At 34.9% G+C, this 20,706-nt stretch overlaps 1 protein-coding gene across 8 annotated transcripts in view; it reads left to right on the forward strand.

The window, feature by feature from the left end:
• DYNC2I1 (dynein 2 intermediate chain 1) overlaps nucleotides 1-20,706 on the forward strand; it is a 122,962-nt gene that overhangs the window by 54,738 nt on the left and 47,518 nt on the right. For all 8 annotated transcript variants that reach the window (XM_056799983.1, XM_056799984.1, XM_056799982.1 and 5 more), the window contains 7 exons: nucleotides 1,601-1,703; nucleotides 5,526-5,655; nucleotides 9,233-9,344; nucleotides 13,379-13,470; nucleotides 16,264-16,393; nucleotides 17,893-18,065; nucleotides 19,399-19,561. In XM_056799983.1, coding sequence (XP_056655961.1) covers nucleotides 1,601-1,703; nucleotides 5,526-5,655; nucleotides 9,233-9,344; nucleotides 13,379-13,470; nucleotides 16,264-16,393; nucleotides 17,893-18,065; nucleotides 19,399-19,561 — 903 coding nt within the window. The remainder of the gene's footprint in view (nucleotides 1-1,600; nucleotides 1,704-5,525; nucleotides 5,656-9,232; nucleotides 9,345-13,378; nucleotides 13,471-16,263; nucleotides 16,394-17,892; nucleotides 18,066-19,398; nucleotides 19,562-20,706) is intronic.

A 20,706-nucleotide genomic window follows, 5' to 3' on the forward strand; every position in this document is an offset into this window, starting at 1 on the left:
AAGTATATCAAGAGCTACTCAGAATTTTTTGCAGAATTAGAAAGGACCCCAGATATCATTTAGTCCAGGAACTACATGTAACAACAATTAAGCAACAACACATATTGTATCTACAAGAGATTATCTAATGTCTTTGTTTGAAAGATCCTCAGTGAGGGGAAGCCCATTTCACCTTGGGAGCAGCTCATTACAATTTTGTCTAGCTCTGATTATTAAGAAGTTTTTTCCGTGTGTCAAGATGTAATTTACTTGTTTGCAGCTCTCACTCTTGCTCATAGTTCTGCTTCCTTAGGGCCAAACAGAATAAAGTCTAAACTCTTCCACATGCCATTTCTTCAGATACTTGAAGACATTTATTATATTCCCCTAAGTCTTTTCTTTTGTAAGTGGAAAATCTCTAATTCCTTCAACTGAATCTAGTGTGGTATGAACAGAAGGCTCTTCCCCCTCCTGGTTGCCTTTTTCTAGACACTTTCCAGCTTCTGAGAGTCCTCAGAATGTAGAGAACAGAATTTCATTCTGCACTCTAGATGGGGCCTTCCTGTGGGCAGGGCATAGCAACATCACCTTTCTTGGCTCTAGCTTCTCTTCATGTAGCCCATATTTGCCTTGGCCTCCTTGGCTTCCATATCATACCGGGGACCTGAATTAAACATTCTGGCCACTAGATACACTCTAAGTGATTTTTCTGATGAATGACTATTTTAGTTATGCACCAATCCTCTTTCTTGTCCTTTGGAAGTTGATTTTTTAAAACCTACATCTAAGACTTTATACTTATCTCTGTTAAATTTCATTTTATGCAATTTTACCAATGTTTCCACCTTTTGAGATCTTTTCAAAGTGAAGTTTTTTAATGAAAATAAGTTTGACATAAATTAAATTATTAGCTTTCATTCTGTTAACTGTCTTTCTCAAATTTGTGACATATCCCAACCCTTAATGGATTTATAATCTAATATTAGGAGATAAGACTAATATAGGATCAATCCAAATATATAGATAGATCAAGGAATTTTAGGCTTTTAGAGATAAGAGACAGATGACTTGAGGACTGGGCTAATATATCTTGGAGAATGGTTGCCTTTAATGTGAGAAAATGACTCTACTTAGAGTTAATAGAAAATAGATGGAGTTGTTTACTATAGGATTAAGTTTATAAATCAACCCAGTAGTATGCCAATCAAACTAATTCACTCTAGGAAATTTCTTTAACCTACAATGATCATCTTCCTTGTTTTGTGACTCTTTAGCATGTATGTGTATTTTCCACTTTTTAAATATACTCTATTTAAGATATGTATGATTTGATTGCTCAGTTAGGTTGTAAACTTCAGTAGGGCCTATAATTTGTATTTCTCTTTTTTTCTTACAGAGCTACTAATATAGTGTTCAGTAAATGCTTATATTTACTGAATGCGTATTCCAAGTGAAAGATCAAAACTGCCAAAGATTGTAGATACTTATGACACAGATCTTTTTTATTCTTCTTAAATTAATGCTATATTACATATAATGATTAAAGGAGCTAATAATTTAATTTATGTCAAACTTACTTTTATTAAAAAACTTCACTAAAACAATTTCTATTTTCACACAGAAGTAAAAGATTCACCTTCTAGAGGCTCTCTCTGTGGAATATTTATGGATTTTGCTGCAGCTTCACAGCGACAAAGCTGTCGGAATCATGCCCTTAAACAACGGTGGGTGGCATTAATAAATTTATGCCATTATGCATTTTTACCTCAATATTAGTAGATTATTAATTTTTATCATATTTTTATACTTACTGCTTGGTTATGATAACCTGATATATAGTCTGCATTACATTTTCTATAAAATCATGCCATTGCAATTTTGTTCCAAATATAAATTTTACAGTGATAAATTAGAGTGTGGCCCTTTTCAAAGGATCCCTTGGAGGAAAATGCCTGATGACAGTGATTGTTCAGAGGAACAGAAATGGACTGAAAACTACCTGGCTATGAGATATTCAAAATGAGAATATGAATCGAGTTTATCAAGATCCTCTGAAATGAGTGCTTTTCCCCATCGTCTGAGTCTCTTCATAGTACCATTCCTAAAAAGCATGTTACTACTTTCCAGAGAACTCTTAGTCAAATGGGAAAATGTGAGAAAATAATAATAGTATGACTCTCTTTTGATAGTGATTCTTGCTAAATAAAAGTGCTTGCTTTTTTATAATCAATATGTTCCATTCAGTCTGATCATCTAAATAATTGGGGGACCAACCACGATGCCAATACTGGCCATGTCCAAGGTTGATCTACGCGATCGTCACTTAGCTGGTGCTTAGGTACTGTATCTGTAGCAGGCTGGCTTCGGCTTTGGGGAGTCCCTCAGGTGTGAGATGGAAATCAAATGAGACATTTGTTCATTCATTTTACCAAGCCAGAACAAGAGAGAACATTTGGAGCACTGAAGGGCCCTCGTCAAGGATGCAGCCTGGATTCGGCTGCTTTTGGGTTGCCTTTGATGATCTGAGGTCAGAACTCTGAGGGAGGCACTCCAGCCCCAGGTGTCCTGGCTTTTTTTGTATTTATATGACCAGGAAACTGGCCCAAGAATTTGTCCTGAGTCAGTTAGATCTTGAGGACATCTGCAATAGCATTTAAGGAAAAAGCCCTCTAACTGAGAACAGTGGGGGGAAGGAGGAAAGACTTAGAGTACAGCTTCTACTGCAGAGTCTCAGCATGTCTACCAGCTGCTGAATGAGAGATTGATTTGGTAGGAAACATCTCAGACCTACATTTTAGATCTCTGTCTCTATCTATAGACACACACATGTGTGTAGGTTTATATATGTATATATATGTGTGTAGTACACATATACGTGTATTATATATGTACATACAAATAGGCAAACAATAAATATAAGTCTTATGAAGTGAGAGTAAATTGGAATGGGTATCCACACTTTCTTCCTCTCAGGAGAACTTTAAGAAGCTCATAGGAATGTATTTACTTTATGAGGCAGAAATACATTTGGGATTATATGTGGAGGCAGGCATTGCAAAATTCTGAGTTTTCTTCCTTTTCTTTTTATTGGTAATAGTATGGTATTAAAGAACTTAATTTATTCCATATTAGAGGAAATAAATATAATACTGTATGTAGGATGTTTATAATAAAAATGATGTGATATAGAAATATATTTCCTGCAGTGGAATTATTAAGTTACTTTAATACCAAGTTAAATGTAAAAATAAAATTAGTATTCTGATATATATGTATATATACAATATGTATATATATTTACACCTTTACCTTCTGTCTTAGTATTAGTTCTAAGATAGAAGAGTGGCAAAGGCTATGCAGGGGTTAAGTGACTTGCCCAGGGTCATACAGCGTGTCTGAGGTCATATTTGAACCCAGCTCCTTCTGCCTCCAGGCCTGGCTCTCTGTCCACTGTAATACCTACTTGATCCAATATTTTGATTTTTTTTTAAACCCTGACCTTCCATCTTGGAATCAACACTGTGTATTGGTTCCAAGGAAGAAGAATGGTAAGATCTAGGCAATAGGGTTTAAGTGACTTGCCCAGGGTCACACAGCCAGGAAGTGTCTGAGGCCAGATTTGAACTCAGCACTTCCCATCTCTAGATCTGGCTTTCAATCCTCTGAGCCACCCAGCTCCCCCTCCACCCCCCCAATATTTTGATTTATTACTGAAACTTTGTCATTACTCTAAGGGCCCACACAGTAGTTTGGGATCTATCAGGAAATCTCAAAATATGACTTAATAGATTTCCAAACCAGTTGCCAGTGACTCAGCCTCCTTTTGGTGATTTCCTGGGTTCCCATTGGGAGAGGAATGCATCATGGACTGGAGCAGGGAAAGGCTAGAAGCAGGGAGAAAAATGAGAAACTAAGAAATTATTGAAATAGTTCCAGGTTAAGGTAAGTAAGTGCCTTTATTAGGATGCTGATTGTGGGAATGGAAAGGAAGAGACATTTTCAAGGAAGAATTAGCAGATGGAAGAGAAGTGATGCTGAGGACCCAAAGATGATTCAAAGCTTTTAAGTTTAGGTAACTGGGGAAAATGGTCAAAACAGTTCATAGGAATAGGAAAGTCAGGAGGAGAAACTGGTTTCAATTTATGGAATGCTCTAAGGAGAGGTAGCAGCAAACTGATTTCATTTTTAGTCAGTCAATAAACATTAAGTACCAACTGTTTGCCAGGACTCAATGTTAAAACTTGGCAGGACACATAGGCAGAACTTTACACTAGGCAACTGCAAATTTGAACCTAGCTATCTGGGGAGGAGTCAGAGATTCATACGGTTATACATTTGGAAGTCATTGTCAAGGAGGTGTGGGGTAGGAGGGAGTATGAGAGAGAGTGAGAAAGGCTGAGGATTAAATGATAGGAAATATTCACATTTAGAGAGTGGGGAAATAGTCTGAGGTTGCATGAAGTAATAGTAAGAATATTGGACTGGGAATTGGAAGAATTGGTCATTCCAACCATGCCACTAACAACCAGTGTGAATTTGGGTAAGTTTTTTTTTTAATGTCTTTGGGCCTCAATTATTCTTCTAGATCATGAAAGGTTTGGATTATATATTTAAGATTCCTTCTGGTTATAAAATTTTAGCAATGAAGTAGTTAGAATCACGTAGAAGAGGGTAGAACCAAGGGAGGAGTTTCAAGAAGGAAGAAGTTAACAGTATTCAATACTGTTGAAAGATCAAAGGAGGTAAAGCCTGCAAGTAATAAAGGGCTTTTCTTTGCATATGAGGAGGCATTGGTAACTTTGGAGAACCTTCAGTAGGACTGAACAGAAGCTAGGTCAAAAGGGATTAAGAAGTCATTGGCTGCTGAAGGAGCAGTGTGGATGGCTCTTAGAAAAGTTTAATAGTGAACAAAGGTAAGAAATGAGACATACATAGCATAGAGGGGCATTAGAATGAAAGCCATTTAAAGAAAGATATGATTATATTTTTGGGCAAAGGATGAAGAGCAAATGGAAAGAGAGAGATTGAAGATACAAGAATGGGTTGGGTTATTGATAGAGCCAATGTTCCAAGGTTCAAGAAATGTAATAAAGAACATGAATAGAGAGTTTAGCCCTGGAAAGAAGGAACAATTTTTCATCTGAGACAGGAGGAAAGGAAGAAGTGATGAGAGAAGATATATAGAATTTTTTAGATGAAAACAGAAGAAATTGAGAAAATTTTCTCCAAAAGGACTCATCTCAGTAAAGAGTTAGTTTATTTCCTGAGGGTAAGAGATGGTATTGAGAAATAATGGGAAAAATTTGAAAGAGTATCTGTGAAAAATTCATTTGGGCAGTAATAAAAGGTAAATAAAATGATGAGGGATAGGATTTGTGATATTAAGATAATTCTATATCTTGTAAATAGTTGAGGCAAAGAAGTACTAAAGTCCATTTGTTGTTATAGCCATTACCAAACTGTGTGTATGTATGTGTGTGAGGATCATGAATACTTATACTATGCTTTCTATAATTGTGTATTCTCTTGTCTAATTCATTTTAAAGGACAAGAAGTGCAAAGTTACTTCGACTGATTGACTTGGATTTTTCATTTAGTTTTTCTCTCTTGGATCTGCCACCAGTAAATGAGTATGATATGTATATAAGAAACTTTGGTAAAAGAAATACTAAGCAGGTGAGTGCATATTTTTTTTTAAGTAGGCTTTATTTGTGCCTTTTGTTTCTGCATTATAGTAACTGCCAGATGAGGCATCTTCATCTTCCCTTTTCCCTCATTAAACCTTCCTAGTATCAAAAACTAACACTTGATTAATCATGTTTGACATTATCTATAATATTCTGCTCTGATTGTTGTTTTTAACTCAGAAAAGGGAAGTTTGTTTCAGTCTCTTCTTTGGAACCTGTATTGATTTTTTCTTTGAATTCTCCTTCCTCTTTAGTGTTCTTCTCAATCATTTAAACAGCTATTAAACTATCAATGAACAATCACTGATTAATGACTCTATCAGGAAATGTACTAGATAGGCACTAGAGAATCAAAGCAAAAAAAAAAAAGAGAGAGAATAACCCCTTGCTCTTAAAAAGACAACATGTACATATGTACTTTTAAAACTATATATGAAATATGTACATATACATATATGGGTGTTATATATGAAATGAAATAGAGATGGAACATGTTCTGCGTCCTGAAGAATGGGCAGGAGTATTTGTTTAGTCATTATGTCTATGGTGTTCCTTGTACTCCTTTTTTCACCCTGTATCAGTTCAACTATATCGTTTATGTTTCTCTTAATTCCTCATATTTGTCATTTCTTACTTTATAGTACTATTAGCTACATTCTTATCCCACAATTTATTCAGACATTCCTCAATTAGTGGAATAAAGCTGGAATTTTAGAAGCAAACCTGACTGTTCAAATTCTTCACTATTACAACATGTGCTTCTATGAATGTTTTGTGAAAAGTGCTTGGCTTATGAAATCGAGATAAAATAAAGGTGAATTAATAATAAGAGTACCTATTGAGTCTGCATTTTCTGACTTGACACAGACTCTCCCTAATACCTCGTATTCATTTCCTCATTACATTCATATCTTTAGGGTTTTTAGGTGCTATTTCCCATTGGAAACTTTTTTTAGTCCTCCCTTAGAATGATTCTGTTGTCTGGAAATGATTAGTGAGATACTTGTAGGTCACTGATTGCCCTTTCTTGGCATTCTATTAAGTAAGATTAGTGCAATTCTGCTGCCCCTTTTATCATACTGGTCCCCCCTTCTTCTTCTTCTTCTAGAGACCATTTAAAATTTGACACAGCTGTTGGGTTTGAGAATAAAGTTAGAATAGTAGCAATACTCAGAATTTTAAAAAAAATGCATAGATTCGTAGACTTAGAACTAGAAGGGATTTCAGACGTTTTAGAACTCTTTATTCCCTAATTTTACAAATAGGGAACCTGAGACCTAGAAAATTGAAATGAATTGCCTGAGGATATACAAGTAATGACTGGGACTAAAAGCTGCATCTTCCTTCCAGGGCATTGCTCTTTTTGCCATGCTATGCTCTACATGTACACCACAGCTCATGTCCCTTCACAAGGATCGCAGAGTACTTTATACATTGTAGCTGTGAACTAAATATAATTCAAGAACTTCCACAAGTTGGACACCCTCTCCCTATCTAACTGCATCTCCCACTATTTAGTAACATTCTTAGTGCTAGGCAGGCCATTCTCTTCACTGTATTCCATAATGTTCATCCCAACCTCCCTCAGATGTCTTCCTTTCCTTTCGACCTACCTCAGTTCTTCCTGTTCTTTAAATCCTACCACCTCCATTGAAGCCTATCCTGACAGCTTTCTTATAACTCTGTCAGATGTCGCATTTTTCTAATACTACATAGTTTACCACCATCATCTGTTTCTAATTATTCTCCTAATTTTTCATTTACTTCATGGGTAGATGTCTCATCTCCTCAATTAGATTATACACTTTCTAAAGGCAAGAATTGTGCCTTTTCTTTTTCTTGTTGTGTCAGTTCCATTCCCTAGTATGTCCTTAAACTTTATAAGACTTATGATTTCTTACATGTGAGTACTTCTTCCACTGATGTCCCCCACACATGCCTTTGTAGGTAGTTCTTTGTGAAGTTCTGTGGCCAGTTAACTTCATTATGCTGATCACTTGAATTGACTGAGTCTTTGGGTGACAGATGCTTTGTGTCAGTCTATTTCAGGAATAACTGGGGTCTTCCTTGCTTGGTAGGACTTGACAGATTTTCTACTCCCCTTCTGTAGCATTTGAGAAGCCAGTGTTGTTTTCACATCACCATGAAGCATCGGGGTAGGATTTTGGCCAAAGAATGACTGTCATTTAAAATCAAGAGTCTATTATGTGCAAGGCATTGATGATGCAAAAGCAAAACCATGCACAGTTACTGGACTGAATTAAAATAGGTGTATGAAGGATAATATATGGACAGTTATTATCCCAATGTTGGATTATGAGAAAGTAAATTATTTAGCTTTCATACTTCTTATTTTCTTTAACATTAAGCCGAATCTTATTTTTATAAACTCTAAAATTATAGCTTTATTAGGGAACATACTTTGTAGAATAGCATAAAAATTGCAAATTTTGGTTTAGGTAAAACAGATGGTCAAGCAGTAATGCACAAATTCTAGATATTGATTGAGAATAAAGTGTCTTTTTAAAAGCTATAAATCAACCTTCTTTAGTATGACTGATAATTGCATAAAGTAAAATCTTCATATATAAAAATGGAAAATTTACCTAGATTTTCACCTTGTCATAGTTAGTATGTACTTTGACTATATATATATATATATATATATATATATATATATATATATATATATATATAATACATATACACATCCGTGAAGGTGTATATATCTATATGCCTATCTATCTATCATCTATTATCTCTCTATATTATCTATTATGTTTATCTACATATGTATGTATATATGAATGTGTGTATCTATCATTTTTCTATTATGTCTGTCTATCTCTACACTGCTTTAAAAAAAACTAACTTCCTAAGCAGTATATGAAGCACTATATATCAGTTTTGCAGAAATCATCCCTCTCCACTAAAGTCCTCATCTGATGCCTTATTTTGCTATGGAAGTGACCCTGGGACTCTACTTCCTTTGGCTGCCTTAATATTATTGGATAAAATTTGATAGCAGTGTTTCTGAAAAAATATGTGGGAGTTTTAATGGTTGCATACTATGAATCACCAATATTATGGTAGCCAAGACAATGTTAGACTGCATTAAGAGAGATAGAATGTCCTGGACAGTGGATGCAGTAATACTGCTTTACCTTATTTTGATTAGATGACAGAGTATGATGCTTTGATCTGTTGCCACATTTTGGGGGAAAAATTGATTAGTTAGATATTGTCCAGAGGAACACCATTGGGATGACATGGAAGATCTCATTCTGGGTCACTGAAAACCAAGCCAGTATAATGGAACCTCTGGCACTTTCTACTTTGTTGGAAAGGTTTTTAATATGTGTTTGTGTGTTTTTTATTTGAAGACCAACATAGTTAAGTTTAGGAAGGTTCATCATTAGAACACTGGAAACCAGACAATAGACCTTTTTTTGGGGACAGCAACATCAGCATTGGTATAGGGAGAATCTATATTAATCCTGTCAAATAATGATAAGCCATTGCTGTAATCTTTAAAAAATAATTGTAGCTTATCTTTATACTTAAAGGCATATGTTCAATATAATGAAGATAATGTGGAAAGAGATGTTCAGACTGAGGAAATAGAAACACATGAAGCATGGACCCAGCATCCAGGTGAAAGTACCATTGTATCAGGAAGTAAGCAATTTTTTAATAATGTAAAAGCCTTGAATTACTTTATATTTTATCTATTTATTTATTTAAATAAACTCCTTATTCTCCTATCTTAGAATCAATACTGTATATTGTTTCCATAGCAGAAGAGTGGTAAAAGCTAGGAAATGGGGGTTAGGTGATTTGCCTCAGAGTCACACAGTTAAGAAGTGTATGAAGGCAGATTTGAACCCAGGACTAGCATCTCTGTGCCTAACTCTTAAACTACAGAGCCACTTAGCTGCCCCCTACATTTTATTTTTAAATAGTAATTTCCTCCCCGGTGTTTGTCTTTAAGTTAGTTATTCTGTTGCATCACTAGTATAGAAAATATATTTATTATTTTAAAGGAATAAATGATGTTTTTATTTCCATGAATTCATTTTACCTTTGAAAATTTTAATAATATATCATGACTATAGATAAGAAATGCACATAGGGCCAATGTATTAATTTTTAATTAATAATCTTTTAGTTCTTCCTCTTTTATGGTCCTCTTAATTTCAGGCAAGATTCTTCATGGAAATCACACACACACACACACACACACATATATATATCTTATAGTGAATAGTCATAGGCATGACTCTTATTTGTAGAATTACTTTTAAAAATTAATATATGTCCATTGAGACATTTTGGTATTTGTGTTCAGTTTTAATGTAAAAAGGATTTCATGCATTGAGTTGTTTTCAAGCCAGATATCCAAATAAATGGCCATTTTCTCTGGCCATCCTTTTTAAATAGAAGTAGAGTATAGACTTTTCATGAAGTATATATTATATATCCATACATGTTTGCTGTCACCCCAGCACCCCCTCTAAGGCTTTTACAGAAAATGTTCTTAACCTCTTCCTGATGAATTTTAGGAGTAAGAGGATTTATTAGTATTCTCCTATCAGAGCTCCTCTTTAGCACTATTTTAGGTACAATGTGATTTGAATCTTCAACGCAAATCTTTCTCTGATACCTATTTATGGTTTCTACCTGGTAGGTAACCTTGTGTGATAGGAAACAACAGAGAAAAAACTGCAAAGGCTTTTCAGATATGAGCTTGATAATGAACCATGTGTCTGCCAAGGAGCAGTTTAGTTAAATTCAGAGAGGTAATCACCAGGTTGGTCATAAGACCATAAATTTTTTGGCAATAGCAACTCCTGAATAGCTTCTAGACTTCAGGAGATATTGGGAGTACCCAGATTGATAAAGTCACAGATTCTTGAAGAATGAATATAAATATAAGCTAGATAGACTTCTGTGAGATACTTTGGACCCATATTTATAACATTATTAACGTGGTAAAATGTGGTCCACGTTTCTTCTTTCCTGGCTGCAAAAATTTATGAAGCATCTATTGTATGCATACCTGGAGAGGCTTCAAGTATGCATTCTATAACAGACACATGAGAACTGGCTTAGCTTAGTTGTGGAGAAACTCACCACCAAATTGACTTTAGGATGATGAATTTTTTGGCTACAGCAACTCTGAAAGACTTGCTACTAAGCAGCATAGGGGCTGTGAAAAGTATTGTTAGAACATTCACATTGATGGAGTCCCAGATTCCTGAAGTTCAGAGTATCCCAATAGCTGCTGGAGAAAAGAAATTGTTTAGATCAGACACAATCTTTGCCCTCATGGAACTTAGAGATTGTCTGGAACTGGGGATAGACACAGACTTGCTTCACTGAAATATACAGCATTAAGAGATTAGTATAGTAATTGTAAAACAAAGTGCTAATATGTGGTCAGCTGTGGGAAGGGCATCATCTACCAGAAGAATCAGAGCCTGCTTCATGAAGAAAAGTATAGCATTTATCTTAGACTTTAAAATTTGAGTAGGGATTCAAGAGACAAAGGGGGAGAAAGGGTATTCCTCTAATGTAGTGGTTCTCAACCTTTCTAATGCCGTGACCCCGCAATACAGTTCCTCATGTTGCAGTGACCCCAAACCAAAAAATTATTTTGGTGGCTACTTGAAAACTGTAATTTTGCTACAGTTATGATTTAGAATGTAAATACCTGATATGTATTATGTATTCTCATTGCTACAAATTGAGAGCTTGAGAACCACTGCCCTAATGCATTTAAAATGGAATCTAATAGAATGCAAGTTTTTGGAGTATAGTATGTATAGAAGGCATAGAAGTGGGAGTGTGAAAAATCATTGATTTCTTAAGTTTATATAACTATTTATGTGGGTCTTAAATTTACACGACTTTTAAAAGAACTTGGCCATGTGTTATCTCATTTTATTGGATTTATTGTAAAGTAGCAGATCAGATATTATGTCCATTTTGTAGGTGGAATTTGAAAAATTGGGACCTGTCTGAAGGTCATATGGCTAACACACCTAAAATAGCTCAGTGCCTTTCCCACTCTGTCGTGTTGCCTTCCACAAGCCAGCTTAAAAATGAGCTTTTGGAGCAGTCTAGTCATAGACTGAGTACATCTCTATTCCTTTGTGTCAATTATTTCATTTTCAATGTTATTTTAAAATGAGATCAATCAATATCCATTAAAGGCTTATAGAGTTCCTGGCATTACATTAGGTGCTGGTCCTTATTAAACTGTTATAACTGAAATGACTTGTTATTGCTATCTCCTCAACAAGGGAAGGTAATTATTACTATCCTCCTTAATAAAGATGAACCCTACTTTCAGAAAGCTAATGAACAGTCATGTGAATTTATAAAATAAATTGGTAGTAACTCCATTTTATGAAATGGAATATCTTAGGTTTCCTTTAGACAATTAGTTTCCTACATTTAAAACAGAATTAAATGAATAAAAATTGGACTTTTTTTAGGCATACATTGGATTGATCTTTCACCTTCCTATCTTTGTGATGATGGTCAAGTCACACCATTTCCTTTGTCATAATTCCTTTTCTGTAGCAATGAGTACATTATACATACATTAATCAAATAAATTTTGGTGTGATGATCGAATTAGATAATAGACTTTGGAAGCTGCTGAGTGCCATCTATCATCATCATTATTATTAATACTGTTATAGTTTAGTACCTCAAGAATTTAGAATTTCACACGTGTGTTCATGTTCCCTTTACAGGTATATATCACAACAACTCTGTTTCTTAGTATGGAGCTTAGCTAGTGGCTGTGGCCAAACACGTTCCCCTGGTGATCTTCTCATCATGACTTTCTTTGTATTTAGCTAGGCTCTTCGTCAGATGTTGGATGCATGTCTGCCATACCAACGATAGGGCTACCTTATCTCCTTATGGGGACTGTAGTGGGACCTTAGTGGATAATGATAATGATGTTATTTATATGAGCAAAGACAGGTATGCAAGAATTAGTACGGCATATGTGTATGTAGAGGCAGTGTTGGGAAGTAGATTGATAACCAGCATCAAAGTTTTCATGACTTTCAATGACTACTTCATGACCACATTCAAGTCCCATCATTAAGATCTCTTGGCTCTGTGACCCTGAGCCAAGTCAGTTATCTCAGAGGTGGGCCTGATGATTGGCACTGATGGAGGACTTTCCTCAAGGGAGTACCCTGTATCATTGAAATCACAGGTCTGGTTAAAAAAATACATATGCAGAAATTGAGAGAAAATAGGAATAATATGTTATCAGTTGGATTTAGAAATTTATAACCTATTTCCTGATTTAGGTTTTTACTTTGTTGTGGTTTGGTTGTTTTCAGATGTGTCCAAGTTAGCAAAGATAATGGAGTGGTTTGCCATTTCCTTCTCCAGCTCATTTCATATATGAGGAAACTGAGGTAACTGAGGGTTAAGTCACTTGTCCAGGGTCACCCAGCTGGCAAGTATCTGAGGCCAGATTTGAACTCAGGAAGACGAATTTTCTTGACTCTAGGGCAGCATTCTTATTCACTGCCCCACCTAGCTACCCCAGATTTTACAGATTTCCTTCAAGTCAGCAATTTTAGTTTCTGAAATCTTTCAAATACAATATGCCTCTAATAGATTCTGTTCTTTTGATTATGTGGTATGCTTTGCTATGTAGTTTAATATCTTTTTTTCAGGTACTAAAAACAGCAGAGATATGTCTGATAGTACATTTGTAACAAAGATCGACACACCAAGATTAGCTAATTTTCTCCGGGCTGCTTGTCAGGTACAGTCATTGTTCTACAAATGCTTCTATCTATAACATATGGGGGAAAGTTATTTAATACCTGAGCCATAATAACAGTGATGATAAGAATAGCATTTCTTAAGTATTTACATATAACACTGTTCAAATTATTCTTTACTATTTGTGGTTTACAGAAAAGTAAATCTGTTGAAGACACAATCTTAGGGTTTTTTGTTTTGTATATTATGACGTTAATATAGACAAAAGCTGTTAGACATATATAAAACATACTGCATCATTTGTAGCAAATAAACATAGTAACAAAACAAAAAAGAATTCAGTAGTACTTTATTATTTCATGCCTCATAGTTATAGAGATTTGGATAAACTATGGTGAAATCTTCCATCAAATCATATGAAGTAAAATAACCATTCATAGTACACACTTAATTCCCTGATCAAGTGCCATTTTCATAAAGGATTTTATTGCACATTTACTGTAAAGATTCTATGTTTTGATATATGCTTTTTGGTTATACTAGGTCCTGTTTAGCTTCTTAGGGAGACCTGTGTGAAGAGAAGAGGTCAGACGGTTAATAGTAGGATAGGAAAGGAGAGAGGGATGGGTGACAAAAGGTGAAAACACAATAGGTCATGTTGGGGAGAGCATATTTGGTCTTACCCCTTTGTCCTTCATTGCCCACATCCAGTCCATTACTAAATCCTGTCAGTTATTTTTTCAAGAAATCTTTCAGTCATCCCTTCCTGTTCACATATCATTTCTCAACGAAATTAGTGAATCAGTCTTCTAAGAGGACTTTTTGTTTCTGAAGTTTTCCTTTTCCAATCCATTTCTGCATACTGTTTCCATATTAATATTTCTATTTTTAAAAATGCTCTAAATGAATGAAAAACTTAATATTGTTCTCTTATTATATGTGAAACACTGTAGATACAATTAGAAAAGGCAGATAGTCCCCCCCCCGTCCAGGAGCTAACATGCTAATAGGGGAGATAGCACATATGGGAGCCTTATAGATCTTATAGGTTCCTATGGTGAAGCTGCAAAGCAGATTGTTTTAATTATAATATTTCCCAGTCTAAGAATTTAGAGTAGGGCCTCATTATCTACCACCTCAGTCTTCTGCTCAGCTTTCAAGGCCCTCATAATCTGGTCCCAACCTGCCATCCGCCTTATCTCTTTTCATCTGTGACATCATTTTTAGAGAACACCAGCCAATGAGGAATGACTTCTGTTCAAATCCAAGGCAAATCATTCAACATCACAGTAATACAAATATTTGCTACACCTACTGATGCCAAAGAGGCCAAAGTTGCTCAGTTCTTTGAAGACCTACAACATTTTCTAGAAATAAGATTAAAAAAAAAAGACACCATACTTATTATAGGGGAGTGGAATGTTAACATAAGAAATCAAAAGATAATTGGAAAAATAGGCAAATTTAGAGTACAAAATGAAGCAGGGCAGAGACTAATTGGGTTTTGTCAAGATATCTTTCTGGGGGGCAGCTGGGTAGCTCATTGGATTGAGAACCAGACCTAGAGATGGGAGGTCCTAGGTTCAAATCTGGCCTCAGCCACTTCCCAGCTGTGTGACCCTGGGCAAGTCACTTGACCCCCCATTGCCTAGCCCTTACCACTCTTCTGCCTTGGAGCCAATACACAGTATTGGCTCCAAGATGGAAGGTAAGGGTTTATTAAAAAAAAAAAAGATATCTTTCTGGTCATAGTAAACACACTTTTTCAGCAATCCAAAAGGTCTCTTTACATATGGATATCACCAAAGGTCATTATTGAAATCAGATTGATTATCTACTTTGTGGCTAACGGTGGAGAAGCTCTATACAGTCAGTTAAAACAAGACCTGGAACTGACTGTGGCTCAGATCATGAGCTTCTGATTGCAAAATTCAAACTTAAATTGAAGGAAGGAGAAAAAAACTATCAAACTGTATGTTGTTGTTTTTGTTCAGTCATGTCTGACTCTTCATAACTTCACAGACCATAACATCGCAGGTCTTTCTATCCCCCACTGTCTCCTGATGTCTGTCTAAGCTCATGCCCATTGTTTCCGTGATGCTATCTATCCATCTCATCCTCTCCCTTCCCTTTGTGCTTTTCAGACTTTCTAAACAGGGTCTTTTCCAACAAGTCCTGGCTTCTCGTTTGGCCAAAATGTTTTTCCTTCCAATGAGTAGGCTGAAATAATTTCTTTACATATTGACAGATTTGAATTGTGGAGCATGCATGCCACATTTCTTTTTACCTTCCAGGTCACTTCAGAACAGAGAGAACTCTGTTTCCTATTCAACTTTTTAAGGCTAAAATGTTATTTTTAGCAATTCAATAAAATTCAAAACTGACTAATATAAACAGAGCCCTTGTTAGGCATTGGAGACAGATGGGATAAGGTATGATTCCTTCCCTTATGAAGTTAACATTTAACTAGGAAGATAAACCACATAGACTGATAGCTATATTAATGTATGACATCTCTAGGTCTGGTTCTCAATCCAATGAGCTACTCAGCTGCCCCCCAGAAAGATATCTTGACAAAACCCAATTAGTCTCTGCCCTGCTTCATTAGTGGTTATAGTTTTGCAAGATTTGAAATCAACATCAGCTATTCTCCAGGAAAAGAAGAACATACCCTTTAAGTTTTTTTTAATTATTGGACTAATTTGACTGTCAAAATATTGTTTTGACCAACTAATTTTCAAGGAGGGAAAAAAAGCAGAATAATTTGTAGGGAAGAACCAATAGCTGTGAAAATTCCATGATTCTTTAAAGGATAATTCTTTGTGTTGGACAGGTGATTGCTGTATTACTTGAGGAAGACCGTGCTGCAACCGAACCCAACTGGAATCTCAGGTCTCAAGAAAATGCCCTTAATATTAGTGAAAACTGTGCCCAAATGAATACTAATCTACCATTCTTACAAAGTAAGACTTTTATTCTATGTTTTTCAATAAAAAAACTTATGGATATGATTAGTCAGTGATTAATGATTTAGGAACTGAGGACATTGACCTTGAAGAACAGGTTTCTTGAAGGGGTATGTGGGTGGGTATAGGGGGGCACATGAAAGCTGACTTCAAGTATCTGTTATGTGGAAAGAGGCATTCAATTAATCCTGGATAACTCCAGAAGACAGAACTAATAGCAATTGATTAAAAGTAGATTTTTGCTCAGTATGAGAAAGACTTTTCTAACAATCACAACTGTCACAAAGGTAAGGTAACAATTTACTCCAAACCAATCATTTTAAAGCAAAGGCTGAGTAATACTTACCTCTAGTTATAGTGGAGACTAAATGCAGGCATTCAGTAGGAAGTTTCAGTAGATTATCTCTAAAATGTTTTATATCACTTAAGATTTTATGATTCCCTGAATCTAGAATGTCTTTTTGGAGACAGAATTGGTGACCAGCATGGAATTAAGCTCCAGATTCAACTGAAAGCCTTTGAAACATTGCTTTTCTATAGCCTTCTATATAGCTGTGAAATCTAGACCTACCACAGCTGCCACAGTATATCAAATTATCATTGTAAACATATAAAATTATAACATGATATTCATTTGTAATGTGCTTTGCAAACTTTAAAATGGTCTACTTGATTAGATAAAATATTTATTAAGCTGTTGAGGCATAATGCTAAATATAAATGTGAATTATTGTTATTGTTGTTATACAGAACTGATATTTTTAAGGAGAAAAAATGCTTTAAGAAAGCCCTATTATAGAGGAAAATTTGTAGAATTATAAGTTTGGGGATCATTTGAAACAATCTTTTCATTTTGCAGATTAGGAAACTGAGACCTAGATATTAGATCATTGCCCATTGTTAAAGAGATAGTTCAGAACAGATATAAGATTAGAGCCCACATCTCACTCTTCCTTCAACTACTCCTATATATCAAATGATCTTTTGTGTTACCTAAGGTCTCTTCCAGTTCTAATAAACTAAGATTTTGTGAAGGTACAATACCCCAAACAGTGTATGTATTTTTGGGAAAACTTGTCTGACCTAGAACAGTTTATAACTAATGAAGTTTCTCTTTTATGAACAAAGATTTCAGGCCAACTGAAATGATAGTTCTTTTAAAATAGTGGATTTAGTCACTTCTCAAAAGATATATTTCTTGAACAAATGTATTTGTCTGTAAGCTCTTTGTGCATAAGGATCATTTTTTTAAAATACCAGAGTACATTTATTGCATAGAGAAAATGACTTAATAGATGTTTATTTGAATTGATTTGTATTGAACATAGTGGAAGAAACCCATAATGGTTTATTCAGTCATCCTTAAGACAAAATTCTATCATTACCATTGCACTTTTCATGTTTTGGTATTTAAAGTTAGCATAGGTTTAATTGAGACTTTATTTTAGCAACTTGCTTTTCACTTGAATGGAATTTTTCCTTCATTTCTTTCCTAGATCGGAAAGTGTCATCTTTACATGTTTCTCAAATTCAGAGACAGACTTTAGTTTCTGTTCATGAGTTACCTGAAAAACCATTCTCTGATATACTGGATAAAAGATACATTCTTTGTGTATGGGATATTTGGCAGCCTTCCAGTCCTCAGAAAGTTTTAATTTGTGAATCAAAGGTACAGTTAAAAGTTGAACTTTTCAGTCTGGGAACTATGTATTTATTTCAAAAGGATGGGGGATAGAGGGCTTTGTAATTCATTGAGTTGATTGTGGATTGATAAGAAAGGGAAACAGAAAAGAAAAGAAAATGGTAGGAATAAAGAGCCTCAGAGAACATTTTTAAAAGGCATAGGAGGTGAGAAAAAGTTTGAATTTCTTTTTGTTAGACACTAAGATATAAAAGATAGTTTTCAGTGTTGCTCTGGTGTCTGCTTCATTAACTTTTTAATGAAGTATAATAATGGTCTCCCTAGCTCACTGGTCTGACTTGGGAAATCCTGCTTGAGAAGACCATTTTCTCAAACTGACTGTGATCTTACAGCCATAGATTGTATTCTCTTAATTTGGACTATGGCTACTCTAGATATTGTTACTATCTTTATACCTCCTGGAAATAAAAACCAACTATAATGTTTCTGCTATTATCGCAAACAAGAAGACTGTGGATTTTCCCTAAAAGATCTGAAGATTTTTTTTTTGTTTACCTCTTGATAGAGATTTCCTTTAGAGTTCCTCAGGTTGCAGTTTAAGACATACTTTTCAATAGTCAGGAAATATTAAGTACCTCCTATGTGCCAGACACTGTGAGTGGGTACTGGAGATGCCAAGAAAGGCAAAAAACCAGCCCTTGCTCTCAGTGGCTCACAGTTTAATTGGATACAAACAAGTATGTATAAACATGTTACATATGGGCTAAACTTGAGGGGAGAGTTAAGAATGAGATTTAAGGGGTTTGGGAAAGTTTCTTTATAGAAAGAGAGAATTTAGCCAGAACTTGAAGGAAGCTAGAGAATCCAAGAGGTGGAGATGAGGATGGAGAACGGTTCAGGCATGGAGATAACCACTGAAAATATCTAGAGTCAGAAGATGAAAGTTTTGTGCAAGGGATAACAAGGAGCCCATTGTCACTTGTTTTGCATAGTATAGAAGGGTTGGAGATAAAAGGTGTGAGACTAGAAAAATGGGGGAAGGGACAGTTTTTGGAGGGCTATTGTTTTTCAAAATCTGGGTTGAGAAAAGGGAAATTTGAAAATTATTTTCTCCTTTTTCTCATTTTTTTCCCTAACTTGAGCTCCTGCATAAGGGTGTAGAGAAGAAGAATGTCCTTAGAAATTAGTTATGGATTGAAAGTATATTGTATAATACAAGTACTACTATAAATAAAGGTTGGAGTGAGGAAAAGGAAGTCAAGTAAGTCAATTGAGTAGGAAGAAACTAATGCTTTGCTTTGTAATTGTAGTCTGAGAACAGTTAAATTACTGGAATTTCTTTTCTTGGCTTTCTTCAAAGGTCATGTGCTGTTGTTTTAGCCCTTTTAAAGCAATTTTACTATTTGCTGGAACAATCCATGGCTCAGTAGTTTTGTGGGATCTACGAGAAGACTCCAGGATGCATCACTATGTGAAGTTAAAAGACTGTGCTTGGACATTTAGGACAGCAACATTTTCTACTGGTCAGTAGAAAGACGTTCTCTCTTTTCAAAGACATTCTCTCTCTCTCTTTATCTCTCTCTCTATAATGTGTTTATTAACATGTATGCACATATATGTTAAATTTTTAATTAAAATATATATAAACATATGTTAATTTTAAAAATATGTATTTAAAAATTTAACTTATTCACCAAAGTTCAGCAAATCTGCTTACAAATTATGTTTTGGGAAGTGAGAAAAGTGAAGACAATGAATATACAGTTTTTTTCCCCCTAGGAGTTTGAAAAATAAAAATTAAAAAAATTGTTAGTTGATTATTTAGTCACTTGTTAGGCAACCTGTTTGAATGATTTTTTTAAAACCAAAATTTGTTGACTAAAAAAACTAAAAAAATTTTGAAAAAAATTGACTTATTTCAACATTATATAAATAACCTATATCAAGGAGGATCAGTTCTGAATTTTGTCATCTTTTCCCTTCAAAGAGTGATGTTGTAGTGTCCATTTGGGGATGATAATGATCAAAAAAATATCACTGAACACTTCATCTTTAACAATATAATGTAAATAATTTTTGCATTAGGGAAAGCTCTACCTAGTTATATTTGTCAAAATTATTTTGAATTATATTCTAGTCAAATAGAATTACCATAAATAGGATAACAGTTAAAATATTTTTTAAGACACCTATGTCTAGGCTTGAGGAGATGAACCACTCATCTTAGTAATGCTTGGTGCAATCATATTACATTATGAAAAATAGTATAGACCTTCATTCCCATATGCTTAGACTATTGCAATAGCCTTCTGATGAATCTGTCTGCCTCATCTCTCTCTCTCTGCTTTCAATTCATCCTCTATTCAGTTTTTAATGTAATTTCTCTAAAATACAAATTTGATCATGTCACACTCCTCTTTGGTAAATTCTAGTGGCTTCATATTGCCTCCAGGAGCACAGAACAACATGTTCTTTTTAAAAAAATGTTGTTTTTTTTAAATATTTTTCGTTACATGTAGAAACAGTTTTTAGCAGTTGTTTTTTTTTTTACTCTTTAAAATTCAGATTTCCTCCTTCCTACCCTTCCCCTCTCACCAAGGCAGTGAATAGTTTGGTATAGGCTAATTCATACTTTCATGAAATCCATATTTCCATATTGCTCATGGCA

Source organism: Monodelphis domestica, chromosome 5 (genome assembly GCF_027887165.1).
Source record: "Monodelphis domestica isolate mMonDom1 chromosome 5, mMonDom1.pri, whole genome shotgun sequence".
In the NCBI taxonomy this organism is placed as follows: Eukaryota; Metazoa; Chordata; class Mammalia; order Didelphimorphia; family Didelphidae; genus Monodelphis; species Monodelphis domestica.